Genomic DNA, 27,097 nt, shown 5'->3' with positions numbered 1-27,097 from the left:
AATGGAAAGCACATGAATGGGAGCAATAAGAAATAAACCTAGAAAGACCAATTGGAATCCAACTGTGGCAGGTTTATGCTTTCCATCAGTTACCGAAAATGATTAGGTAATTACTGACAATGTGGTCATTAAATCAGGGAAAGTTATCTTATAATCACAAGTAAGTTTCTCATTGTGATTATGAAAAAAATGAATAAAAATAAATAAATCAACTGATCAAGTGCTGCTGATGGACAAGCTAGAACTAAAGAGCATATGGTTAAAAAAAAAAAAGATGTAGGGATGGTACCTCTTAAAAGGTTGCTGTGGGGAAAGGACTTGGTCCATATAAGAGTGCTATGTAAATGTATTTTGATTTTTTTTTTTTAGCAGATTGGAAGCTCTAGAGTAGGATATTCAAATTTGGATGCCATATTTTAGTATGACTATTGACAAAATGAAGGGCATCTGGAGGAATCAAAACTAGAATATATGAATATATTCATTTAGGGAGATTGCAGAGAAATAGATTTGGGCTCACTAGAAGGAAAAACTTTATAATCAGATCATCCCCAAATGGAATGATATGCTTGGGAAGTAGTGAGCAACCTGTCCTGGAGGTCTTTAACAAATTTTAGAAGACCACTTCTCAGAGTTATTGTAAAAGAGATTCTTGCTCAAACCCAGGTTGAATCTAGTGCCCTCAGAAGTCCATCTACCACAGAGATGACATGATCCCAAGGTTCTAGCTTTTTATCATTCTACAGATCTAAGAGTGCCATCCAAAACTGAACCAGGGCAAGTCCCTGAGATAGGTCTGCCATGACTCCATACTTCATTATGGAATTCAGTGACTAGGGATACCTTCTTCCACTGGTCCCCGGGAAATGAGAGACATCACACAGAATAGTACTGACATGACCTCTGTTTTATTACATCTTGCTACCTTTCTTGCCTCCCCATTTGTCCCAGATAGACAAATAACAAAGGGCAGGGGCAGCTTCTGGCTGGCCTGGGTTGCACCAGGCATGGGGACCAGAAGAGGAAAGCAGCGCTGGCCATTCATCTTCCCCTTATAAGGGCTGCTCCAAAGACCAGCATGGAAATGTTGGCAGTGGGCTAGGTCCTCTGCTTCCTCGAAAATCCATCCCAGGCTTTCTGTGAAATAAACAGAGAGAGACACACACAGAAAGACAGAGACAGAGTGTGTTAATCAAAATCCTCAGTCAAATATTTGAGGGTTTTGTTTATTTTATAATCTTTTTTTTCATTTTCAACTATCTTTCAAATCATCTTTTTATTCAGTTATCTGCAGTTTTAGAATGATCTGTTTTCTAAAATGATTTCTGCCTGTTTCCCTAATTCTCTCTTTTTCATATCCAGTTATTTCTTTAGTTTGCTTTTTCTATTCCATGTGATTAGAATTAGGCTCTACACATCTTGTTATCTGGAATATCTGTGAGTTTAGGATTATCTAGGGGTGGCAAGGTACCCTCTCATTGGCTCAGATCTTCAGAAGTTACCTGGCCAAAGGTGCCACCACCACCTTGAGTGGCCAGATTTGTGTTTGGGCACTGGGAGGGAGTAGAAGGGAGGGATTGACTCAGGCACCCTCAATTCCTGTCCATTCTGGCTTCAGTAGGCTGTTCCATGTTACCTGGTGACTGTATATGTCTTTCCCCTCACATTCAGCTCCCTTTTGCCTTCAGCCGTGCTCTGTCCAGCAGGATCCCACTGCAAGTCCTGGTAAAACTGACCTGAGAAGCAAAAGGCCAGAGGGATGTGTTAGAGAAAGAGCCACAATGGAACAGAGATAGAGAAGCAGACAATAGGAGATACACAAAGAGACATACACACACACACACACATACACACAGGCCAAGAAAGAAACATCTGAACAGAGACAGAATGATCTGCAGGGAGAGGGAGAGGGAGAGGAAGACAGACCAAGAGAAGGGAAGAGAGAGATATGACATGAAGCTGGAAAAGAGATAAACAGAGGCAGAAGAAATGAAATTCAGACTCCCATAAAGAGGTAAGATTTAAGTGTATATTAGGATAAGGGTTTATTAGTTTTTTTCTGAAATATTGGGATAACTATTCAGATTTGGGGGGGATTATCAAAGGGGCAGATAATCAGAGAGAGGGTAGTCAGATAGATAGGAGATGATCAGACTGGACTGAATCTAGAAAGGGATCAGAAAAGGGGAACAGAAGAAGGTAAATGTTAATGGTTTCAAGTGGGATGAATAGAAGGCAGGTGATGGGCAGGGGTAAGGAATGCTCTGAAGGCTACAACATGTTAAAAGGAGACTGTGGTCATAGGATGGGGGGTTTATAAGGTTGATGGGCAGAAAGGGGGATGGAGGTTCAGAAGTGGAGCTTATAGGTAGGGGCACAGAGAAGTAGGTGGCAGGGAGCCACAGATTGCTGTGGATAGTGTTCAGGCCATACCAAGGACTCCACTGGCCTGGCTGGAGAAGTGACCTGGATCATTTAGAAAGAGCCGCAGTCCAGCAGTGGGAGGGCCCAAGGACACTAGGCCAATGGTGACTTTGTCTGAGTCACTGAGCAGCAAGAGACCATTTTCCAAGGTCAGCTTCAGCCTATGGAGAAACCAAGCCCTAAGCAGGATAGATGGGAGACCCAGGGGGACAGCTCAAAGTCTGGGGCACATTAGTCAGAAAGGGGAATTTCTGCCTCTCCAAGTGCAAGGGAAGCAGATGTCCAAGTGAAGACACCCTGCCCTCCACCCCAAATGCAGGGATTGGCTGTAGTTCACAGGCTCCCAGGGGCCTCAAGGTCTGGCACCTGTGGATCCTGCCCATTTCTGCTGGTTCGAGGAGCTGACCAGGCCTGGGTTAAAGGCCCTCCCTGATCCTGATCCTGATCCTGATCCCCAGGCTTACCCAGGCATCACCAAGTACAGTGTCTTCTGCCACTGATAAGAAGAGCTTTTCCCACCATTGCCACGAGTCACCACGATGCTGTCCTGGCTCACACGTACCTTCACCTCAGAAGTCCTATAGCTCACCTGGAGCCAGACAAACTTATCTGTGCTCCCCTCATACTGGCCAGTCAGCTCAATGCCTGGAAACCCAAGAGATCAGAAGAGTTGAGGGTAGCCCTCAGGGCACCAACTAGTCACCTCTTCTAGGAAGCCCATGCTGATTAACTATGTCCCTGTGGAAAACCTTCCCCATGGAAGTTAGAGTCCCCTTGGGGAAGCCTGCTGGAGATGCCCCTCTCAGCCCTGATTGATCTCCCCTGCATTTCTCCTCTTCCTTCAGGCTTGGTTTATTCTCATTGGTGTCTATCTGTATATATCTTTGTAAAGGTCCTACAATCTTTTTCTAGGGGGGAGTCCTGCCTCCTCTAGTGGACCTGGGACTCCTTATGGATAGTGTCAGTTTCTCAAGTCAGCCAGTCTTTCTTTTCTCCCTCCTATACCTACCCCTATGTTTAGCCATGCTATGGAAGAGAGAGGAGAACTGACTCTAGGCCTTTCCTCAGAGAGCCCCAGTGGAGGGGAGACAGAGTAGGAGTTGATTCCCCAAGCCTTGCCCTAGTCTTAGGGAGAATAGATTCCCCGACATGGATCAAGTTGGTCCAACGGGGAGAAGACTAAGGGAATGTAAACTGTGTGGTGGTTGGAAGTGGTGAGTGGTTCCTCACCTTGGATGGGATCAGAGAGAATATTCACAGGAATCTGGGATGACGCCCTGATATCCACACACAAGGCCTCCTGGAAATGGGGCAGTGACAAGATGAAATGAGGGCCCCTTTCCATTGGTCCAGGAGAGGAGAGAACTGAGTGACGTGATTCTTCCAGATCCGTTTTGTGACGACTGTGAACTAAGGAGTACAAACCAATAGCAGTTGAACATTACAAAATTCTTTCCTCACAACAACCCTGTGATCTATACGCTACAAAGTATCATTATGTCCATTTTACATGAGGAAAGTTAGGCTCAGAAAGACTGAATGACTAGACCAATGTAACACTGGTCTGTGTAACAATGTAACATCATCCTCCCCAACCACAGGATCTGAAGATACATAACAAGGGTCCTTGAGGTGCCTGCATTTGGCATTGAAGGGGGTCATACATAAGTAAGAAATGAGAAACAAAGGCGCCAGAAAGCTAGGTAGCAACGGCTGTTCTGAATGTCTTGGGGTACCTTACCTTTAAAGCGAAGTGCTGTCCTTGACTTGGAGGCTAACCTGCTCCTGATGGTTTTTGAGTCTGAAACGAGATAGACATGAAGGGGATGCGGGATGAAGGGAGAACAAGGGAATGCAGCCAGGTCTGTTCTGATGCCCCAGAGAGAGGGTCCCAGAGAGAAGGGGTTTCCTCTACTGAGGCCCTTCTCCAAAGGAAGGACACCAGGGTCCTATGATAGCTCAACCATTGACCAAGAACTCTTCCTTGGGATTCAGCCTCCAGAGAATGGAGGATGACCTGCTCCAGAGAGAGTGTCTCCCCACCCCATGCACAGACACTAGCTATAAAATTTCTTCAGCATCTCCCCAGAGCAGTCAGCTCTGGTTCATACACCACAGTACCCTCACTGAGCCTGTGTAATCCAGATGAAACCAACACGGTCTTTAGGTATTTTCTTCTAGCTGAGGTGAGACGACAAGGAGCCCAACGATTTGTGGTATTTCCCAACCTTACCATCACATTGGTCAAATCCCTCTTTCTGCCAATAACCTACCCTATGACTGGCTGCATCAGTTACGTCTCCCTCAGCTGAGTTTCCTCATATGTAAAGCTTGGAGAAATGACCTGGGCTGTTCTGCCAAGGGCCCCAAGAGGCAGTATCTTAAATGATTTGGAAAAGGGTGAATGAAGACCCCTTTAAGGGAGAAATCAGGACATATATGCTGAGGCAAGTGGGAAGGGAAAGGACTAAACAATGCCTGTTATGTGCCAGGCACCATGTCCTACAAATATTATCTCATTTTATCTTTACAACATCCCTGAGAAGTAGCTGCTTTTTTAATTCCCGTTTTACAGATGAGAAAACTGAGGCAAACAAGTTAAGTGAACAGCCCAAGAATAAACAGTTAGTAAATATCTGAGGCTGGATTTGACGTTCTGGTCTTCCTGACTCCAGGCCCAGGACTCTATCCACTGGGTCACCTAGCCATCTCTAAGTACAGTGTATGGATTCCATAGAACCATTCACAATATCTTGATTGGATCCCTTTCTTACCAGTTACATAGAGTAAGATCTCAGTCACTGGAAATATTTCAGTCAGTCAGAGCTGCTGCTAGGGGGGATTCTGGGTATAGTGTGGGCCTGAATTAAGAGTTCAGGCTATTCAAAGCTAGGGTTTAATCTGAGGCCTGAGTCAGGAGACAATGTGGCCCACATGACAACCAATTCTTATTCCTTGAATTCATTCACATTAAGATCTAACCCCTAGACTAACCCTGGTTGCACAGTCACTGGTATCCCCTAAGCTCTGCTCCAGGAAATCCAGTCTTTACCTTGAGATATCCGTGCATTTTGTGATGATTGTGAAAATGAAAATGACTGACTATTATCTGAAAAAAATAGGAAAGAGAAGTTGGCTCCCAGGTTCTCCCTGACTCTGCCCCAAAGCCCTTAGTGTGGCCAAGCTGTCAGAGAAATAGAGCACTGGAGCCCTTGGGGCGGGGCAGAAATGGGGGCGCAACAGATACCTGGCAATGAAGGTTAAAGGACTTAGAAATGTCTGGTTCAAGGAATGCCCTTGACCTCCAGGAAACCCCCACCCAATCACCCACCCACCACTCACCTGTTTCCACTGGCGTTGAAACCACCTGGGCCTGATCCTGACCCTCTGGTTTGGTGACCACCATAGATGTGAGTGGAGTGACAAAGCTGAATTTGAGGGACAGGTCCAACGCCCGAGACTCCAGATTCTTCTGCCTATCACCTGAGGTTGAAACACTGAAGGTCGAGGCCATCAGCGCTGGCCTCTTTCCCTCTCATCAATCATTCTTTCTGTTTCATTACTCTAGCATCTAGTGCTTTGGAAATGAGACAGTGGGCTTCTTCTCTCTCCCTTACAGGATATAACAGACCCACCCAGATCCCTTATCCCCCCTCTACCCTACAATCAGACTGAAAGATTACCCAGGAGGAGGGCACCCTCACTCATGGGTATCAGTGACCCAGATGAGCTACAGAGATCCTCAATGCTTTCCCCAAGGTCACAGGGACAAGAGTCACTCACGCTTTCTCCAGCAGCTGCTGGATGGTCAGGTATGCCCACAGGCGCTCCATGAAGTTATGGAAAATGTACTTTGGACTCTGGAAGACTTTCTCCTTGTCTGCAACATTTACTTCTGTTTCAAAGGTGAAGTTCTGGGTGTGCTGAATAGAGGGGAGATGGAGGTGAGGTCAGGCAGTTGCCTGGGGCTCTGTTCAAGCCCCAGCCACTTTTCCCCTTTCCTCCAACTGCACAGAACGTCATCAAAGCATGCCTGAACGGCAATTCCAGGCCATCTTCCAGGCACTTGCTGACTGGCTTGTTGGCTCCATTAACTTAATTTCACCATTTTAATTCATCATAAAACAAAAAGCTATTTTATACTTCTACCATTCATAGGCCAATAGAGTTTAGAATTTCAAAGGACTTTAGAGGTAACTTGTTATTCCATCTGCATTTTACAGATGAGGAAAATGAAAGTTAAATGACTGGCCCAAAGTCATGTGGGGTAAGTAGCAAAGCTCAGATTCTTTCCTCACTAGAACAGACCAACATTTCCTCTAAGCAGAAGCAGCTTAATCACTCTCTTCTGTCATTATGCCCTTATCCTTCTTTTCTCCAGGTCAAACATCCCCAATTCCTGCGCCCAAAGGGGTATAAAACTGTGCATACCCTTTGGTCCAGCAATATCCCAAAGATATCCAAAAGAAAAAAAGGGAAGGATATTTATAATAGCTCTTTTTGTGGTGGCAAAGAATTGAAAAATGAAGAGATGCCTATCAATTGGGGAATGACTAAACAAGACATGGTGTATGATTGCAATGTAATATTATTGTGCTATAAGAAATGACAAGCAGCATGATTTCAGAAAAACCTAGAAAGAAAGGCTTACATGAACTGATACATAGTGAAGAGAACAGAACCAGGCGAACGTTGTACACAGTTACAGCAATATTGCTCACTGAAGAACTGTGAATGACAGCTCTTCTCAACAATACAATGGTCTAAGTCTAAGAAAATCCCAAATGACTCATGATAAAGCGTACTATCTGCCTCCAGGGAAAGACCTGATATTGTCTGAATCCACACTGAAGCACGCTATTTTCCCTTTCATTTTTTTCTCTTTTATTTGAGTTCTCTTGTGTAAGATCACAGTTATGGAAATGTTTTGCATAATTGCACATGTATAACCTATATCTGATTGCCTGCTGTCTCAGGGAGGGATAGAATTTGGAACTCGAAACATTAAATAAAAATATTAAACACAAAACAAAAGTATAGACCAACTTCCTTGATAAATATCAATGCAAAATTTTAAAATAAATACTAGCAAGGAGATTACAGCAATATATGACAATGATCATACACTATGGCGAGGTGGGATTTGTTCCAGGGATGCAGGAATGGTTCAGTATTAGGAAATCTACCAGCGTAATTGACCACATCAATAACAAAAACAACAAAAATCATATGATTATATCAATAGATGCAGAAAAAACCTTTGACAAAATACGTCTGTTCCTATTAAAACTATAAGAAAGCATAGAAATCAAGGGAACCTTTCTTAAAATGCTAAGTAATAGCCATCTAAAACCAAAAGCAGGTATTAGCTGTAATAAGGATCAGCTTGAAGCCTTCCCAATAAGATGAGGAGTAAAGCAAGGATGGCCATTATCAGCACTACCCTTCAATATTGTGCTAGAAATGCTAGCTATAGCAATGACAAGAAAAAGAAAGTGAAGGAATGAAAAGAGGCAATGAAGAAATACAATTATCCCTCTCTGAAGATAATATAAGGTATACTTAGAAAATTCTTGAGAATCAGTTAAAAAACTAATTGAAATAATTAACTTCAACAAAATTACAGGATATAAAATAAAGCCACATAGATCATCAGCATTTCTCCATACTGCCAACAAAACTGGGCAGCAAGAAATAGAAAGAGAAATTTCATTTAAAATAATTGCAGACAATAGAAAAGACTTGGGAGTCTGCTTGCCAAGACAAACCCAGGGATTAAATAACATAATTGCAAAATACTCTTCACATAAATAAACAGCTAGAGAGATGTTAATTGCTCATGGGTAGTCCAAGACAATGTAATAAAAATAGCATTTCTACGTAAGTTAATTTATTTATTCAGTGTCATTCCAATCAAAATAGCAAAGAATTATTTTGTAGAATTAGAAAAAATAGCAATAAAATTCATCTGGAAGAACAAAAGGTCATGAATGTCAATAGAATCAATTTTACGACATTAAGGAAGGTGGCACAGCATTCCTGGGCATCGAATTATGTTACAGTCACTGTAATCATCAAAACAATTTGCTACTAACTAAGAAACAGAGTAGTGGAGCAGTGGAATAGATTCCATAAATTATGAATGGCAGTACATGACCAAAGTAATCTAGTGTTTGTTGAACCCAAAGATCCAAGCTTCTGGGGTAAGAACTCAACATTTGACAAAAATTGTTCAGAAAACTGGAAAGCACTTTGGCAGAAAGCAGGTATAGATTAACATCTCACACTGTATACCAAGGTAAGGTCACAATGGACAAATGATTTAGACATAAAGGGTGATATCATAAGTAAGTTAGGGGAGTATGGAAAAATATACTTGTCAGATCTATGGATAAGTAAGAGTTTCTGACCAAACAAGAGATAGAGGGAATTAGAATTAGGAAAGTAAAATGGACAATTTTGATTATATAAAATTAAGAAGTTTTTGCATAAACAAAACTAATGCAATCAAGATTAGAAGGAAAATAAGAAAGGGGGTTGGAATTTACAGCCAGATTCTCTGATAAAGACTTCTTTCTCAAATATATAGGAAACTGAGTTAGATTTATAAAAATAAGAGCCACTTCCCAACTAAAAAGAATGGTCAAAGAATATGAAAAGGCAGATTTCAGAAGAAGAAATTAAAGCTATCCATAGTCATGAAAAAGTACTCTAAATCACTATTGATTAGAAAAATGCAAATTAAAACAACTCTTAGATACCACCTCACAATGATCAGATTGACTAATGTGTCAGAAAAAAAAGACAAATGTTGGAGGTGGCATGGAAAAATTGGGACACTAATGCATTGTTGCTGGAGTTGTGAATTAGTCCAAACATTCTGAAGAACAATTTGGAACTATACCCAAAGGATTATAAAACTATGTATGCCCCTTGACCCATTGCTAGGTCTGTATCCCAAAGAGATCAAAGAAAAGGGAAAAGTATGTATATATAAAAAATATCTGTAGCAGTTCTTTTTGTGGAGGAAAAGAATTGGAGATTGAGGGGATGCCCATCAACTGGGGAACAGCTGACCAGGCTGTAGTAAAGGGTTGTGATGGAATATTATTGTTCTACAAGAAAGAATGAACAAGACATTATCAGAAAAATCTTGGAAGACCTATATGAACTGATGCAAAATAAAGTGGGCAGAACTAGGAGAACACTGTACATAGTAATAGTAATATTGTAAGGATAATCAACCATGAAAAGCTTAGCTACTCTGATCAAGACAATGATCCAAGACAATTCCAAAGGACTCATGATGAAAATTGCTATCTCCCTCCAGGGGGAGAACTGATGAATTCTGATGCAGATTGAAGCACACTTTTAAAAAATCAACTTTATTTTTATTTTTGTTTGTGTTTTTTTTCAACATGGCTAATGTAGAAATATGTTTTGCGTGATTTTACGTGTATAATTCCTTAAGTCTCCTCTTACAGAGAATGTCATTTATTCATGGAATCTCAGATTTGGAAAAGACTTCAGGGTACATAAAATTCAACCCATACCTAGTAGGAGCCCCATCTACAACATCCCCCCACCAGTGAAGCTGAAGTCAGCCTGATAGCACCTACTCTTAACCCACGCTACAATTAGTGATTTTACTTAGTGGTCTTAGTATTTGGTAGCTTACTGCTCTTAGCTCTTCCTTTTCTAAACGCTCACAAACATTTTTTCATGATGTGTTCTAGGAAAGGCAGTGATGATTACTGGGCAAAGATCTGGCCTCCAAGATCTAGGTCCACTTCCTCTATCTTTCCAAATCCTACTAGTTTTCAAAAAATCCTCTCTCTCCAAGGAGGCCTTTGTTATCTGCCCCCTTCCACAGTGACTTCTCTCTCTTTAGACTTCATGCTACACTTTGTAGCCACTGACTGCTTCTACTTTGTCATTCTTCAGTGGATTTATTGGGGAGTGCTGTCTCCCTCAGACTATAAGCTCTCTGAAAAAAGAAATGGTCTGCTCCTTCTCTGTCTCCTTCAGCTTGCTAAAGACAGGGCTCAATTTCTACTCCCTTCTCACAGAAGGTCAGCTGCCCAAGGTTAAGAGCTCCATTGGGTCTGCCAAACTGTCCACTCCTTGAAGTCTGGGCCTGGGTCCTTCTGTCATCTCCTTTCATCCCTCTCCCCCAAGACTTTGAGCTCCTTAAGAATAGGACCTACCCCTGTTTCTCTCTACACTAAGCCATCAATGAAGAGCACATATCTGGGTACAAAGAGGGGAAGGAAATTCTTGTGGCTTAGGAAAGGCTGGATAGTGAATAGATTGATTAATCTCAGGCAGAGGCACAGCCATGACTAGGACCCAGGTCTCCTGGCTCTCAGATCAAGGCTCTCCCATCTAAGGATTTCTGGGCTTCACTCACCGACTGGGCATTGACTTGGGCTGAGAGCAAATCCTGGACCTGGGGCTGGAGCTTCCCAGCCACCACAAGCTCAGAACCCTTGAAGAAGACCCTGAAGTTGTCCTGAGTGAGCTGCTCCACAGTATTTTCTGGATACTGGAACTTCACCATGGTCAGCAGTGGGTTGGCCACCTCCTGGTAAAAGTCCTTTGGGAGAGAGGGGAGAGGTGAGGGCAGACTGAGGTACAGTGGGCAGGATCCCAGTGCCTAGGATCTCTAGCACTTTAGAGATAGACAGGGTTTTAGGGATGGTCTAGTCCAATTAACTCCCTCCTTGGACAAAAAAGAGAAAGTCTACAGAAGGAACTTTTCCATAGTCACACAAGATTCAAGTGGCAAATTCTAATCAAGGTGCTGGGGGCTCCTCTTTCCCCCTCTAACTCCTCCATTCCCCAGTACCTGACATAGCATCCCACACATAAAGGGTACTCATGACTGCCCTGGGAAGTCTCCCCAGCTGCTGGTACCTGGAGCTGCAAGTCAGCATCTGAGTCCTCATAGATGCGCCGGGCCACCCCACCATTTTCCAGGGCCAGCTTCTCCAGGAAAGCGTAGCTGACATCAAAGCCAAAGCCCAGACAATAGAGGAAGTAGCGGCCCTCAATAGCTGCCTTCACATTCTCCTGAATCTCCTGGGGATTTCTCTCCCCTGTAGCAACAGAGGCCAATGAATGGGCAGGGAAGGAAGAGAGAAGTATTGGTTAGTCATTCAACAGGTGAATATTAATCTGGAATCATAGGAAGTCAGAGCTGGGAGGACCTCTGAGACTAACTCCTTACTCTAAACCCCTCATTTTATAGATGAGGAAACTGAAGCCCACAGAGGTCAACTGACTTGTCATGGCTCACAAATAGTATCAGAGGTAGGATATGAATACAAGTCCTCCTCATGGCGAGTGTTCTTTCCTGTGTACCTTGATATGAACAGGAATTCCCTCCACCACAGCCCCACTTCAGAGTGAAGAAGTCGACCCACCAGCTCTCCCACAAAATACTCCAGCAAAAACCTGAAATTGGCTCCAGATTGAACAAAAATCAACAAACCCAGTGAGAAACTTCAGTAAGTGCCTGGACTCATCCTAGAACTATAGAAAAAGTTGGTCAACAGCCCATGGGCAATAAGAAAGAAGGCCACTGGCATAGGCAGACAAACCAGTAGTCTCCCGGTGGGACCAGAGAAGACCCTGAGACCAGTGTTGCCTGCAATGTTTTCTGTCTGGAAGCATTAAGAGTATTGGGCTCCCCCCCAAAAAAACCCAAGAGGAGCAGCAGTGACTTGTGTATGTGGAGCAGGATCCACTAGGATTATGGCTTGGAACCTGGACACCCCAGGGCTCTGGAGATCCCTAATTACTTCTTCTGAGATGCCAGAAATGGCCTGAGGTTCAGAAACCTGAACTCCAAAGATCAGAGAGTGGGGAGTATCTAACTCTGGGAGGAGATCAGCATAGGAACTGAGGTTATTCAGAGTGGGTTCAAGCAGGACCAATTCCTAGACCACTCCCCCCCTCCAAAAAAACAACAACCACCTCAGCAGGACAATTAGCATGAGGCTAGTACAAAGCCCCAATTCAGGAACTAAAGCTGGAGAAATGAGTAAACCCCAGAAGACATGGGCTACTATAAAAAAATGCATCAGATCTAGAAATCCCACCAAAGAAAAAGAAAGTAACTTGATAACAACAGATACCCAGAGGGAGAAAAATGAACATGCCACATGGACTGCATGAATACCTGAAAGAAATGAAGCAGGAGGGGGGAAATGAAGTAAAAACTCTAGAAGAAAGAATTGGAAAGAATAAAAAGCTTACAGGACAAAATGGGGAAGCTCACCCAAATAAGAGCTTCCCTAAAAACTAAATAGACCAAACAGAATCCAGCAACTTTACAATACAGCAAAAAATATTGGAACAAATAGAAGACAATGTAAGCTGTCTAATATTGAAAACAACAGACCTAGAAAGCAGTTAAAGGAGAGTTCATTGCAGAATCATCATACTCCTTGAAAAGCACATTTTAAAAATATTGGACACTATATTTTAAGGAATTCTTTAAAAAATTACTAAAAATTTATTAGAACCATAGGGCAATGTAAAGATAGAAAGCATCCACCAATCATCTGTTAAAAGAAACTCCAAAAGAAAAAGTTCCAGTAATATCATAGCCCAAAGCTAGAACTCTTATATCAAAGAATACACTGCAAATATCCAGAAAAAAAAAAAAAACCCATTGAAGTACCAAAGAACTACAGAAAGGATCATACAAGACTTAGCAGCTTTTCCTGTAAAGGAGAGGATATCTTGTCATCTAAATTTTTCAAAAGGTGAAAGATTTAGGCTTACACCTAAGAGTAAGGTATTCTGCAAAAATGGGTATAATCCCATAAGGAAAACAATGGGTATTTATCGGAACAGAGGATTTCTAAGCACTTCTGATGAAAGGACTAGAGCTGAATAGGAAATTTGACATGCAAACACAAATTCAGGAGAAATGCAAAAGCTTAGTGAAAGCAACTGATGCCACACTGAGGAAAACCCTTCCATGCTAAATCCAACACTGTGCATTTCAAGCATAGTCTTCCTTGTGCCTCAAATATGCAGCTTCATGGAATACTTTAACACAGAGCCCTAACTCTAACCTTTGATTTCTTATAGAGACAACAGTTGTGTTTCCAAAATCTAAACTATGCTGAAGGTGGGGTGGAAAGAGAGAAGGATAGTGGTAGAACAAGAGAAGAAAGAGCCATTAGAGGCCATCTAATTCAAGTTTCTCACTTTTCTGGGAAAGCTGAGGCTTTTGGAGGCAAAGGGACTTGCCATAAATTGCCCAGGTAGTATAAGAGGTGGTGCTTTCACTTTCCAGCCAGTTCAGTTTCTACTCTACTTATATGATTCTACCTTTATGTGAGCAGGAATTTCCTCCATAATGCTCTCCCCCTCAAACCTTGAACAACCTTGATTCTTTTAGATAGAAGAGAGCAAAGCTGAAGCCCAGAGCTCTTGTCTTGACCAAGGCCATCTGGACAATTAGTGGCATGATGGCCTTGCACCTAGCGACTCCTGACTCTCTGAAGCATGCTGCATGAGATCTTCTCTAACTTTGCCACCCCTCTTCCAGTCTCCTAAAGAGCTTGAGAAGAGGAGGACCACACTCCTGAGCCCTCTCCCTGCCTTCTTTCATCCTCTTCTATTGTCATGTGCATCTCATCTCCTCATTCAGGCTCAGAATTCCTTGCGAGCAAGGGTCAGATCTCATTCTCCTCTTTCTTTCCTAGACTGTGTACATTCTGAGGGTAGGGCCAGGTCTGCTCCTCCTCTGTCTCCCCTAAACTGCTGCTCTCATCTTGGGATGAGCTCTTGTTCTGGATAGAGCTCCTAGGACACATGGACCATTAAGGAATCCCCCAGGAAGTTGGTGACCAAGTAGTAAGAATCTTTCCCACCCCCACCTCACCCTCAGTGGGATCCCCATCTGTGAGCAGGATGATCATGGAGACACTCCCTGCTGGCAGCTGCTCCTTCCTGTTGCTCTCATCCAGCATTTTCACAGCCACAAGGACGGCCTCATTGATGTTGGTTGCTGGGGAGAGAAATCTGCTCATCCCTGCCTCAGCTTTGGTACCAACTGAGACAGGGAGGCCTGGGAGGAAGAGAGGGATGGAGGGATGTTGGTTTGTCCAGGAGCAGAAGCACAGCAGAGAGGGATGGAGGCCGGAAGCTGAGAGGTAAGTCAGAAATGGAGGGTGGCCAAGAGACCATGGTAGGTTAGAGTATAATTTGACCATTTTTCAGGACCTGGTCAGGAGCTTGCTTCCATGAACAGAGAGTAACTTGGAATTTTGCTTTGTTCTTTCTCATGATTTCTCCCGTTTGTTTTAATTCTTCTGTGCAACATGACTAATGTGAAAATGTGTTTAATGGTGATGTATGTGTAGAGTCCATATAAGATTGATACCGTCTTGAGGAGGGAGAGGAGAGGGAAGGGGAAAAAATTTTAAATTCATGGAAGTGATTGTTGAAAACTGAAAGCAAATAAATTAATTATATTTTTAAAAAGAAAATAAATAAGCAGCCAGGGTAGGAGACATGAGGTCGGCCATATTGCCCACCCCCTGGGGCCCTTATTCTTTACTCACATCCACGTGCCTGGATGTGGTGGGCAAATTTCTTGGCTTCTTCCACATGCTCAGTTAAGGCCTGAAGGAGTGTTGGTTTCCACTGGCTCACATGCCCACTGAAGGTAACCAAGTTAAACTGGTCTCCTGGCTTGAGGTCACTAAGGATCTTTACCAGGGCTTCCTGAGTCTAAGAGGAAAGGAAACTCAGAAAGCAGGAAAGAGAGATGGAGCAGAGATGGGGCTGAGAGAATAGGAACTTGAGCCTAGAGGATGTGGTTCTCTTCCCACCTAGACCCTTCTCTGACACATGGTGGCAGGGGTGGGGTCATCTCTGGGCCTGAGGCTGAGAGAGAAGGGGCATCAGAGGGACAAAGAAGTGACTTGTGGTTAATGTGAGTCCTCCCTTGTTTGAAGTGACCCGTTTACCTGTTTAATCTTCCTACCAGACATGGACCCACTCTTGTCGATGACAAAGACCACATTCTTAGACAGTGTAGACATCTCTGCTGGGGCAAAGTGATGCACAAAGTATCCATTCTCAATCTGCAGTGTGGGGACAGCCATGGGTCAGAGCTACACATCCCATTTCCCACCTCCTCACCTTAGCCAAGAGTAGTTTTGGACTCGTTTGTTGCCACCACCCTTCCTTACTCTGACAAAACATGAGGGGTCATTAAGCTTAGTGAGTTGCCCTCTTTATCTTCTCCTTCCCTTCTTCTCAGACCAGGAGCATCTATAAATCTTACCCAAGGCCTGCCAACTGAGCAACACCTACCCTGATCTCTCAGTATTATCCTGACAATCTTAACGGCTCACGTGCCTATGACATATGAATATTTAAAAAGAGAGCTCCCCTGAGGTAGGTTATATAAGGGCTATTATCACTGTTTAACAGATCACATGGATTCACATCATTGGGGTGAAGCGACTATGGGACCATTGAGTACAACTGCTCATTACTCAGAGGAAAACACTAAGAGGCAGGCACAGGAGACAATTTCTTTAGGAACATACAGCAAGCAATGTCCATAAATAAAATGGAAATATGCGCTAAGGTAGAGATGTCTCTCAGACTGGGGACACCCTCAAGGCAGGGCCTGGACTGCACATCCGGTGTCTCCCCCACAATGCTACTTGGTAGAGACCTCAGCACTTTGGATGGATGGTTTCCCTGAAGGTCTTTGGTGCTGCTAGAGTCAAAAGATGGAAAGCTGCCTCCTTCCCACAGGGTTCCCAGAGTACACTGTTCTCATTGCCAACCCCCTGCAACCCTCACCTGGATGTCCCCTACAGCAGTGGCCTGGTTCACATCATAACGGACAATGAAGTTACCATCCAGAATCGTGTCCAGCTTCCCAGGCTCCTTCTGCTGCTGGGCCAGAGATGGCTTGAACAGTATGTGAGCCTGGAGGAGAAGAATTCGGAGCTGAGAACTTGCCTGAGGAGCCAGAAGGAGTTACAAGCCTTTCCAAGGGCCCAAAAACTGAGGAAGCTGAGAGACAGCATGGGTGACATTGTGGGTAATCTGGGACCTCCTTCTTCCCTCTCTGGGGCTGGCCTTAGACAAGAACCAATGGGAAAATTGAATGGTCCCTGCTCACTGGGTGGTCCTTCCCAGGGTTTGACAACCTGGTGATCCCAGTGACCTTCCCAAACCCAGTGACCTGTCCCTGTTATGACTTGTGGCCTTCACATTTGGGGATCAGAGATTCCTTCCCATACCCAGCCTAGGGCTGAGCCCAGAGAAAAGGCACTGGAATTGGGGAATGAGGAGACTAGGCTCTAGGGTAAGTCACCTTCCCTCTGGACCTCAGTTTCCCTATCTGTGTAAGTCTAGAGCACCCCAGGCCCCTGGAAATCAGATAGGGTGAGGACTGGGCAATGGAGGATGGGGCCTAGACTCTGTTCCCCCAGGTCTCAGCATCTGACCTTCGTCTGGTTCTGTGTTGTGGTGAGGGCATTTGCCAGGTTCTTGGTCATAAAGGTGCTCTCAGTCTCCAGGGAGCTGATGCCCTGAGGCTCAAAGATGTGGACATCTACCTGTGGGGTGGAAGGGGATAAGGCATGAGAAGAGTCTGGAGCAGGGAATGAGCTCTGCTCAGGGAACCCTAGATCTGAGGAGGAAGAGCCTCTGGCCCCAGGGAACCCTTGTTGGGAAGTGGGGGTGAGGGGAGAGAAACAGACTTCTGTCTGGTGGGGGTGGGGAGTAGAATGAGTGCATCAGGGCAGACTTCCCAGAGGAGGAGTCTTAGGGTTGAATCCTCCTACCTGCAGGTGTTTGACCAGCTGTTGGGGCCGGACCTTCAGAATCAGCTCATATTTCCCCAGCTGCCTCTTCAACAGCTCCTCATAGACCAGCTCAAAGGTGGCATTGACTGTTGGGGCCACATTGACAGACACCTGGAACTGCTCCAGAGTTCTCTCTGTGGACCTGGGTGGGAGGTTGGCTCCTTAGTGCCGCTGGGCATAGACAGGGTGGGCAGGGGGAGCTTGTGGCCATGGCCACAGTCAGGCAGGGCAGGAGGTGCTCTCAGGCAGGACTTTCTGACCCCCGGGCTGCCCCAGCTCAAGTCCTACCACAGACCTTACCTGATGATTCCAGCACTCTGCCCTCTGGCTACAGCCGAACTGTACTTCTCCTGGGCAGCTGCCTTCTCCTTGATCTCCCCTGGGTAGGTCACACCATCAATAATCCTGAGGAGAAAGAGAGAAGGGGGGCATAGGGAGGCCTCAGGGAAGGAGCCAGAGCTGGGGACATTGGGGAAGGAGCTCCTTCCCTCAGGGATGCTGAGGGGAAAAGACTGGAGGGACAGAGGAGGGAGAAGGTTGAATTCTTAATGTACATGATGCAACCTAACTATCCCAGATCATCCTTCCTTGTTCTGAAAGGTTCCAATGCAAATTCCTCTATTTATCATTTTAAATCCTTCACCATCTGACTGCAGGCTACACCTCCAGACTCCTCCTCACAAAACTCTTGTTTCAGTCAAACTGGCCCATTTGCTCTTCTGCTTTTGTGTGAATACAATATTCTGTTTCCCAGCATGCCCCACCCTAGAACGTAACTCCTACTCAACCTTTGCCTCTTACATGCAAATTTTGGATCCCATCAATGCTTTACTCAAATGTCTCTTCCTACATGAAACCCTTCCTGATCTCCCCAGTGATAATGTTTAATATAAAATTTTGGAATAATCTCTTTGTTCTCTCTGAAGCAAACTCAGAGAATGCCTCTTCCTATGTCAGCAAAAGCCAGCCAAAGCTGACTCTGCATTCCTTGGGAGACCTTTAACCTATGACATATCTTGAATAATGGGACTTTCCTTTGTATCTTATTATCTATAGACACATACCATGTTATGGCATATTAATGGTAAAGAAAAAATAGGCATCCTGGGTTTCTATTGAACATTGTTTGCCCTTTCCTGCATCAGTTATCTGTTTGGGGCAGGAAGCCTGCCACTTACTAGTGGTGGGATTTCCTTACCACCTGGGACATATGTTTACCCAGCTTGGAATCTCAAGACCTGACTGACATTGCTTTGTTAATTGTCCTGTCTTACTGAATTTATGATTTGCTTAATTAGGAGAGTTTCTTTCTCATGGCAAAATGTACTTAAGACAGATGATTTCTGTACTAGGTAGTCAGAGTCACCTCTGACTCCATAGCGTTATGTGACTGTTTTCTTTATGGGGAATTGATCAATTAATTAATTAAATCATAAAATGTATGCATTTAGCCATGTTGCCTTTTCTTAACAAAGTTTTCAGGTCAACACCAGTAACTGAGCTCTCCCTGAAATTTTTGTATTTACCTTGTAATACTTTTATATTTCTATGTGTTTCTTATCCTGAAAGAATGTAAATATCTCCAGGACAAAGATTGTTTCAGTTTTATCTTTGGAACTCCAGTACTGACCACTGTACTTGATACGTAGGGAGTGATTAATCAGTGCGTATTGAGACTCCTAAATGGTTTTCCAGTCTTGTCCTTCCCCACCCATCCCACATGTGCTCACTGACTAATCTTCCTAATATGTCCTTGTCTCCAGAAACTTTTAATGGCTCCCTTTTGCTGACTTAACAAAGGAAAAACTTCCATTCCTATCCTTCAAGATCCTCCATACTCTGGCTCCCACATATCTGTCCAGCTGCAGCCAACATAAATTCACCGTTCCCTAATCTCACCTTGTCCTTCCCCATCTTAGTGCCTTTGCTCACATGCCTGGTGATAATTACCCTAACAGACCTGTGCTTTAGTCATATCAATTGTACAGCTGTGTGGAAGACAGATGGAAGAGGTAAGAGGCTGGAAGCAGAGAGATCAATTGGAAGTTATTATACCAGAGGGAGTGAGATCATGAATTAGGGTGGTAGCTGTGCAAGAGGAGAGAAGATTGACCGTGATTCCAATTGGAGAGATGTTGTGGAGGTAGAATGGATAAGACTTGACAACTGATAGGACATGACGTGGGATGTGGGAAAGATGGGAGAGGGCAAAATTAAGAATTACTCTGAATTTGCAAACCTGGGGGACTGAGTGGAAGTTTGGTGATGACTCAGTGGAAATCAGGTAGTTGAGAAAAGGGAAGGGTTTTAGGGAAGTGATAATGAGTTCAGTTTTGAACATTTGAGTTTGAGATGCCTAGGGGACATCCAGTTCAGTAGGGAGTTGCTAATGGGAAAATAATATAACACTCTAAGGGTTTTGCTGCATATGCCCAAATCACCTAAGATAGCAGCACCCATGTGGTAGATAGTAGGCGTCTGTTTCTCAGAGAAGACATCCTGCATTCTTCTACCACTGGACAGGAGGAGACGGAGGGAGGAGCCTCTTTTCATTGGTTTGCGTCGCCAGAACATGCTGTATCTTTAAAGCTGCCAAACTGGAAGAGTCTTTGCAGTGTTTCCGATGTGTGGTTCACTTTTCTCTCTCTTTAGGCCCTGTAGCCTGAAGAATTGGGCTTGGGGTTTTGGTCTGTTTCGTTAGTTCTTTTTCAGTTCTAAGCAAAGGCGATGAAGTACCCAGACTGGAGCCAGGATGATCTTGAAGGGAGGATCCCAGGCTGAATGCTGCTGCCATGCTAGGAAGGGAAGAACCTCTCAAGGAGACTTGAGGAGCCAGGGTGTCAGAACTAGAGTCCAGGAAGGACTCTGGACTTGGAACTCATTGGGATGATGCTATATATGAAGTGAGCCAAACCCGGAGACTGAGGTGATGTGGGATTATAGCTCTCAGGTTAGGGGGAATTGTTTGTAAATTTGTTCCAACTATGCCTTTCAAGTCAAAAGCTAATTTGGCTGTCCAGTGGATGAATGGAACTGGGGTGTACTTGACTTCTTTTTTCCCCTAAAGTTACCAACAATTTCCTCATTCTAGAAAGACTGCCTGATATGGGATAGAGACTTAGGAACCAGACTTCTTGGACTGACAGCATCACAGGGGTAGATAGAGCTGAGTTCCAAACTGGAGCAGAAATATGAGCTACTGATTAAGATTTCAGGATCACTGCTATTGAGGCAAAATCCAGGTTGCAGGGGACTGGAATATAGAGGAGCAGTAACGTAGGGGAGGGAAGGCACACAAAGGGTTCATCACCCTTGCCTTGCTGTTTAAATTCTAAGGTCCATCCAGGCTTAGGGTCTAGGACACACACACACACACACACACACACACACACACACACACACACACACAGGCAGCACCCCTATTCCTTTATTCCTTTGTCGTGATCTGAAGTTGTGATAGGAGGAATTGGGAGACAATTGGATGTAGTAATCTAGGCATGGAACGTTTGTCTACTACCTTTCCAACTTTTTCCGTGTCTAATAAACTATGTGGCCATGAAAAGTTATTCGCTTGCATGTTATAAAACGAGAGAGTTAAAATTGAGTTGGAAAACGTCCCAGATATGGTATAGTGGTGATCCATCATTGGTAATGTAGGATCGATCAGTGAGGGTAAGCATTGTCAGTGTGAGTCCACTCTCCCCAGGGAACTGAAGTGGAATGGGGAGACTGTGCCCCGGCTTGGAGGAATACTTTGTAATTTTGTTCTTCTACATCTTCTCAATAAATATATTTTTGTAAAAGCTAATTGATGTTATTTGGTTAAATGACACTGAGGCACCAGTTGCTCAGTCAAACAATGCTATGGGAGATATATTAACTGTAACTGGCATTTATATTGGGGAGAACATAATGGAACACAATGGCAGCTCAAGCTCCCACTTAGAAGAATAACCCAAGTTCCTGGGTTATTCCTAGAACTCTGAAAATGTGAGGAAGCCTTCCTCTAGGAGCTGACTTAACAGTGAAGGTGGCAGATGGGATAAGGGAAACAGGAGTCTCCATGTGGGGTTTATTTCTGTGTTTGTCTTTCTGCCTCTGTCAATGTCTCTGTTACTATCTCTCTTACCATCTTCCTCTCTCTCCCTCACCCATTCAAAGTCTCTGTAACCAACTGAATTAAGTCTCCTATGAAGGGACACAGCCTTTCATCTCACAGCCTCTCAGATAATCAGGAGTTATGTTCCTGGTAGGCAGCATGTGGCACAGGGCTGTCCCTTAGGAAAGAAAAAATAAGCTATCCGCCCCTTGCCTGGGTGGGAGTGGGTATTAGACCTATAATGTTCCAATAGTTTGGAACCACATTTCAACATACTGTAGTCTAAATTCAGATAACAGTGTTTATTTCTGATCCACCCATTTAAAGTACCCATTTGCAGAGTTGAGTGACTGGTCTATGCGCATAGAGAGAATCTTCTGCCCATATTTCAGAGACTTTCACTGGACCCCATAAGACTATTCTTTGATGATGAGAATATATTTGTACCTGGAGGGTAAAATATATATTCTATTTCCTTGCTGGTTAATTGCAAATTGATATCTTGTCTTCCATTGCCTTACAGAAGGCAAAAACGTGAGCTGGTGTGGACTGTACTGTCCCTGAGGCACATGGGACCTGTGATACTCAGCAAGACGGTACCCATGGCCTACACCAAGGGTTGTACAACTGTTCACTAAGTTACAACTATACACCATCATTCTGGATACAATAGATCTAATTGAGACCAAGGGAGAGAGGACAGACGCTAGACATTCTAAGAGGTAGAAATAAGGTTGGAGAGATTCTAGGCAAGGTATAGAGCTAATGCAAAGTCAATGAGAGGGAAGATGATATGCCAATTTGGAGAGGCTGGTTATACTCAGTAAACATTAAGAGCCTGCAACGTGACAGATACAATGCTAAATGCTGGGATGTAAAGAAAGGGGAAAACAGGGTCCCTGTTCCCGAGGATCTTACATTCAAAGAAGAAAGACTAAATGCAAAAAAAAGCATATGCCAAATATATACAGCATGAGTTATTATTAGCTCCAAATACAAAGGAACTGATAAACTAGCTTCTAGAATAACTAAGTCTTTGGGTCTCTTCCCTGGGTGGGGGTGGAAATCTACTTGCATAGAGGAAAATGCCTGGTAAATGACTGGCATGCAAACAACATATAAACAGATACAAAAGGGCCATTGGTTTGATGGGTCTACGATCTAGAGCAAAATCAGAATTCAAAACCAGACAAGGATTAGGGATGAGGCATGGAGGAGTCTGGGCTTGGCCTCTCCCCTGAATTGAGATTATCATTTAACTAGGGGCCAAAGTTGAGCCAAGGAGTGAGGAGAGCAGGAAATCTTCTCAGGCTTGTCACCAAGACTGTCTACAAGTTCTTTGTCTTATCTGACTCTGTCTCCCCATCTGTGGAATGAAGAGATTAGGTCAGAGAATCTCTAAGGTTTCTTAGAGTGGAAATTCCTTTCTGGGGCCTGGATCTATGTCTATCTGGAGGTTGAACTGAGGGTTCAGAGAGAATGCTGGTCCCCTCCAACTGCACCTCTGCTGTGGGTAAGCTTAAGGCAAACATTTCCCTAATTTCCTGTTTCAAAGAACAAAAAACCCTCAGCCTAAGAGAGGTTATGTGACCCTAGACAACAAAACAAGTTAAGAAGAGACATGACCAGACCTTGTGATCACAGACTCACAGATTTAGAGCTGGAAAGGGCCCTGGAAGTCACTAAGTTCAACCCTCTCATTTTTCCAGATGAAGCTAAATGACTTACTGAGGGTCACACAGCTAGTTCCTATCAGAGACAGGATTTGAACTCAGGTCTTCCTGACTTCAAGTCCAGCAAACTTTCCATTAAGTCACTTAACTGCCAGATGAAATAACATTGGTAAAACACTTTGCCAAGTACATCCATATAGATGAAGGAGAGCGACTCATCCTTCTATAGTCTATTTCTAGCTCCACACAGAGAGGCAGGTGAACCATGACAGAATGGTGTTTCTGAAGTCAAAGGGAAGAGAGATTATACAGTAAAAGGGTTTGACCAACAGAAGATCTGGTTGGGCGTCCCCAACCTGGAGGATCCACACCAAGCCAGCATCTATGCTGCATGTGACTGGCAGGCTGATGGCGGCCCAGCCTGAGGCTCAGTATCTCTGCTGGGTCAAGGTCTGGCAAGATTTTGGTCTCATTTGCAAGCAGCTTAAATTATTGCCCATCCTGGAGAGAGGCTGAATTGCTCTACAGGCAACAGAACCACAGGCCCAACAGAACTCTCCTTCCTCCCCCTAATTCCCCAGCTCCACGCCAGTTTAGTTATAAAATCAGAGGCCTCAAATATGGCCAAACTGTGAAGTTTGGGTTCAGTCAAAGGGCTGTACCTGAGGACCTAGAGGGCCACATGTGGCCTTGAGGCCGTAGGTCCCCCACCCCTGTGGGACCTAGGGAATGAGGAGTAACATTAAAAGGACATCCAAAAATCATTGAGTCTACCCTTCTGCCCCCAAGTAGGGGCATCATTTATTCCATCCTGATCAGAGGAAATTCTGTCTCGAAACTGAGCTCTCCTCTTTGTCCTTCCCCAAAGGATCCTTGACAATGCCCTGCCACATTTTCTTTTGTTACTTATCTCAGTTACTTATCTTTCCCCCTCAACCCCCTCTTTCCTTTTGTAGCTCTGGGTTAGGTGGAAAGAATGGACCAGGAGTTCTCTATCTACTGCAAACATTGCAAAAAATGTTTGGAAACCAACTCCAGGACAGGAGGAGAAAGAGCACAAAGTGGGGGTGGGGAAAGGGAGGAGAAGAGCCTGTGTTCTGGATAGGTTCATACATACACACTCAGCCCCTCCCTGCCTCCTGTTGTCCTACTCCACTTAACTCCTGGGCATCGGTGTTCTCTTCTATAACATGAGGGGGTAAGATCAGATTGTCTCTAAGGTCCCCTTCAGCTAAGATCTATAATTTTATGTTCTCCTACATGCTTTCCCCTTCCTTCCTTTCGAAGACAGTACACTTCCATGCTTTGCCTCCCTAACTCTCTAACCACTCTTTTCCTGCATCTTTCAATGGCTGCTCATTTTCTTTGACACATTAATGTGCCTGAGTTTTCCCTTCCCTTCCTCTTTGCCTTCCCTTCCTAACCCTAACCCTAAATGCGCTTCTCCTCTTCCTCTATCCTGTGTCCTCTAGCTATGTATCAGCTTATCAATGTTCTTTCCAATATGTGGTTGCCAGAAGTAGAAACAATTCTCCAGAGGAAAAGACAGAATTACCTTCCTCTTCATCATGGAACCAATGCTTCCCCTAATATAGCTGAATAGGATGTCATTATTTTGGGCTACTATGTTATTTCTGTTGATCTCGGAATCTCAGATGATTTTTTTTAACATTTAATCCTCACCTTGCCTTTGTTTAGCTGATTATTTTTATTCAAGTTTCAAAGTATTCATTTCAAAGTATTCACTAAGTTTCATATTGTTAGTCTCAGCCTATTTTTTCTAAGCCATAGCGACCATTTTGAATCTCGAGTCTTCTGCTGTCCAATATATTCAGCTATCCCTCCCAGGTCACTACCATCTGCAAAGGTGACAAATGGCATCTGTGTCTTCATCCAAATCATTGTTAGGAATATTGAACAGAACAAGTTGATTAAAAATATGAGGCAAATGAAGAATTTTGTAGATAGTCTGCTCCTAGCAGAAAAAAACCCCATCTTGAACACGTAGAGACAATTGGCATCCTTTACCATGACTCTAACTTGCCTCTATACCAGTTTTGTGTCCTGGAGGCTGCCTCATGGATAGGAAAAAAACACTTTACTTAGAATTAGATCTGTGTTCAAGATCAATCAAAGCACTTTCTTACAGGATGTTCTTGGGCAAGCCACTTCACCTTCTGCAACACATACCTCAAACAGCTGTGGGATGAAACTAACAAGGTGAAATTGGGCATAAATGAGCGTGTGGATGATGTTCTTTAAACCGTAAGATACTGCAGTGATTGAAGCAATTATAATTCAGGAAGCGTCATCCATACTCTCCATCTGACCGAGCAGTCTCTAGCAATTCCCACAGCAGCATCACTTTTCTTTACCCCTTCTTACTCCTTATCCTTATATATATCTTCATACTCCTTATAAGTATATCCTTATCCTCCTTATCCAAATACTCTGCACCAAGATTTTTACCCTGGTTTCACAAACTTTCATGCAGATGCAGACTCTCAGATCCATCTCTTTTGAACAAGGTAGGCTTTGCAATGCAACACTCCACTCGTGAGTCCTATCCCACAAAACCACTTTGAGTGAAATGAAGTCATATATATCTATCTCTTTGTACTAAGATGTCAAGTTCGCTCTACTCATTATCCATACTCTGAATATTGGTGTATATACATTAGGTCATAAGTATTGTTTCTTAAGCCTTTCATAGACAAAAATATGGAGCAAAGGAGGTTGGAGTGTGGGCTGATGGGATGTCAGGGACAGGAGGGAAATTTGAGGAAGTAGGCAATCCAAGAACAGTACTTACATAGAGAAGTTAGTGATGAAGGCTCTTCTGGGCAGCTCCACCTGGAAGATAGCCTCTTGGGCCTCTTTTGCCTTATTGACCATACAGCTGATGATGGTGGTGTGGGCAAAGCGCATTGTGACCTTGGAGTCCACAATGAGACTGTAGAGATCAATGCCATCCTAGAACAGGATTGCCAGAATAGGGAAACAAAATGGAAGAATATTTGATAGTTTTCCCCCTCACTAACCCTGACTAGTCTGTTCACAAATCCCATTGTATGCTCTGAGCATCAGGTAACAAAGCACAGATGTGATATAGTTTACAGTCGAGGAATGAGAAATCAGGAGCATATTTTGGCATAGAAAGCTGGGATGTTTTAGAAATCTAGATCTGGGTGACTTGGGGAAAATTGCAATGATATTTTATTATAATTTCTCGTCAAGGGCTAATAGCAGCATAATGGGTAAAAGATGGGAAGTGTTTGGGGGCAGGGGGTGAAGCCTTCAGAACATTTCCTTCCTTTGCCTTAAGGGATTGCAGTTCTCTCAATAAGAAAGCTAAACCCAAGTCACGTGTTCAGGGTTTATGCCAAAGCCTTTCCCTGTTCATAGACAGACCTCCCCCATCTACCCAAATTCTGTGGAAGTTCTGCTCTGATTCTTTCTACAGAGGTAGAGAGGTAAAGACAACCCCCTAAACTCCTGGGGTATTTACCACTACTGATATCTGGAACACAGTCATTATCAGATATCTATTCCTAGGTCCATGACATTCTCCCCCAAGTCCCCTAAAACACACTCATACTGTCTTATATTCATTTATGTCCACAAATGTCCACATTCACACATTTGTACATGCACACTCTCATAAACATATAGTCATACATGTTTATGAGCACATATAGATACCTCTTGGGCATTGATGGGGCTGAGGGAGGCCAGAAGAAGGAGAATGGGGAGCAGCAGGGCATGAGCTGCAGGCTCCATTTTGACTAGACAAGGAAAGGGAGGTGCCAGGATCTAGAATCAGTAACTCACTTCTCTCCCAGTCCTCCCCTGGCTCCCCTCCCTCCCCCTACTCCTATAGATTCCAGGAAGCTGGTCCCAAGGTAATATGTATTTACTAGCCAAATGCAGCCAACAGCTCAGGATAAGCTGCCAATACCCACCTCCCAGAGGGCCTTTGATCTGTTGGGAAATACCTCCCCTCTTCCCTACACACTCAGAGTGGAAGACCTAGCATAGCTCCTCTT

At 43.9% G+C, this 27,097-nt stretch overlaps 1 protein-coding gene across 2 annotated transcripts; it reads right to left on the bottom strand.

Annotated features, from left to right (window-relative positions):
* Positions 1-889: 889 nt before the first annotated feature.
* LOC140530280 (inter-alpha-trypsin inhibitor heavy chain H4-like) lies at positions 890-26,836 on the bottom strand. Of its 2 annotated transcripts, XM_072649743.1 has the most exons (20): positions 26,754-26,836; positions 25,864-26,024; positions 17,580-17,684; positions 17,259-17,421; positions 16,920-17,030; positions 16,267-16,395; positions 15,417-15,533; positions 15,009-15,177; positions 14,327-14,452; positions 11,341-11,522; positions 10,835-11,020; positions 6,208-6,347; positions 5,767-5,921; positions 5,477-5,533; positions 4,166-4,225; positions 3,655-3,834; positions 2,889-3,069; positions 2,434-2,585; positions 1,637-1,736; positions 890-1,137 (listed from the first exon to the last, which is right to left on the bottom strand). In XM_072649743.1, the coding sequence occupies exons 1-20, from the start codon at positions 26,829-26,831 to the stop codon at positions 1,053-1,055; spliced, it is 2,637 nt and encodes an 878-aa protein (XP_072505844.1). In that variant the 5' UTR covers positions 26,832-26,836; the 3' UTR covers positions 890-1,052. The 2 variants fall into 2 exon arrangements, with proteins under 2 accessions (XP_072505844.1, XP_072505853.1); XM_072649752.1 differs by lacking the exon at positions 5,477-5,533.
* Between the last annotated feature and the right edge of the window lie 261 nt (positions 26,837-27,097).

Source organism: Notamacropus eugenii, chromosome 1 (assembly GCF_028372415.1).
Source record: "Notamacropus eugenii isolate mMacEug1 chromosome 1, mMacEug1.pri_v2, whole genome shotgun sequence".
NCBI classification, from domain to species: Eukaryota; Metazoa; Chordata; class Mammalia; order Diprotodontia; family Macropodidae; genus Notamacropus; species Notamacropus eugenii.
The sequence above is the reverse complement of the archived record's forward strand: the minus strand, read 5'-3'. Positions and strand labels throughout refer to the sequence as shown.

Bases quoted from the DNA above. Each gene is read 5' to 3' on its own strand.
- LOC140530280 (XM_072649743.1), bottom strand. From the start codon at position 26,831: ATGGAGCCTGCAGCTCATGCCCTGCTGCTCCCCATTCTCCTTCTTCTG. The intron at 17,031-17,258 runs GTAGGAGGATTC...TCCACCCCACAG, and splicing joins AGCTGGTCAAACACCTGCAG to GTAGATGTCCACATCTTTGA. The intron at 15,534-16,266 runs GTGAGGGTTGCA...CCCACACTGCAG, and splicing joins CTGCTGTAGGGGACATCCAG to ATTGAGAATGGATACTTTGT.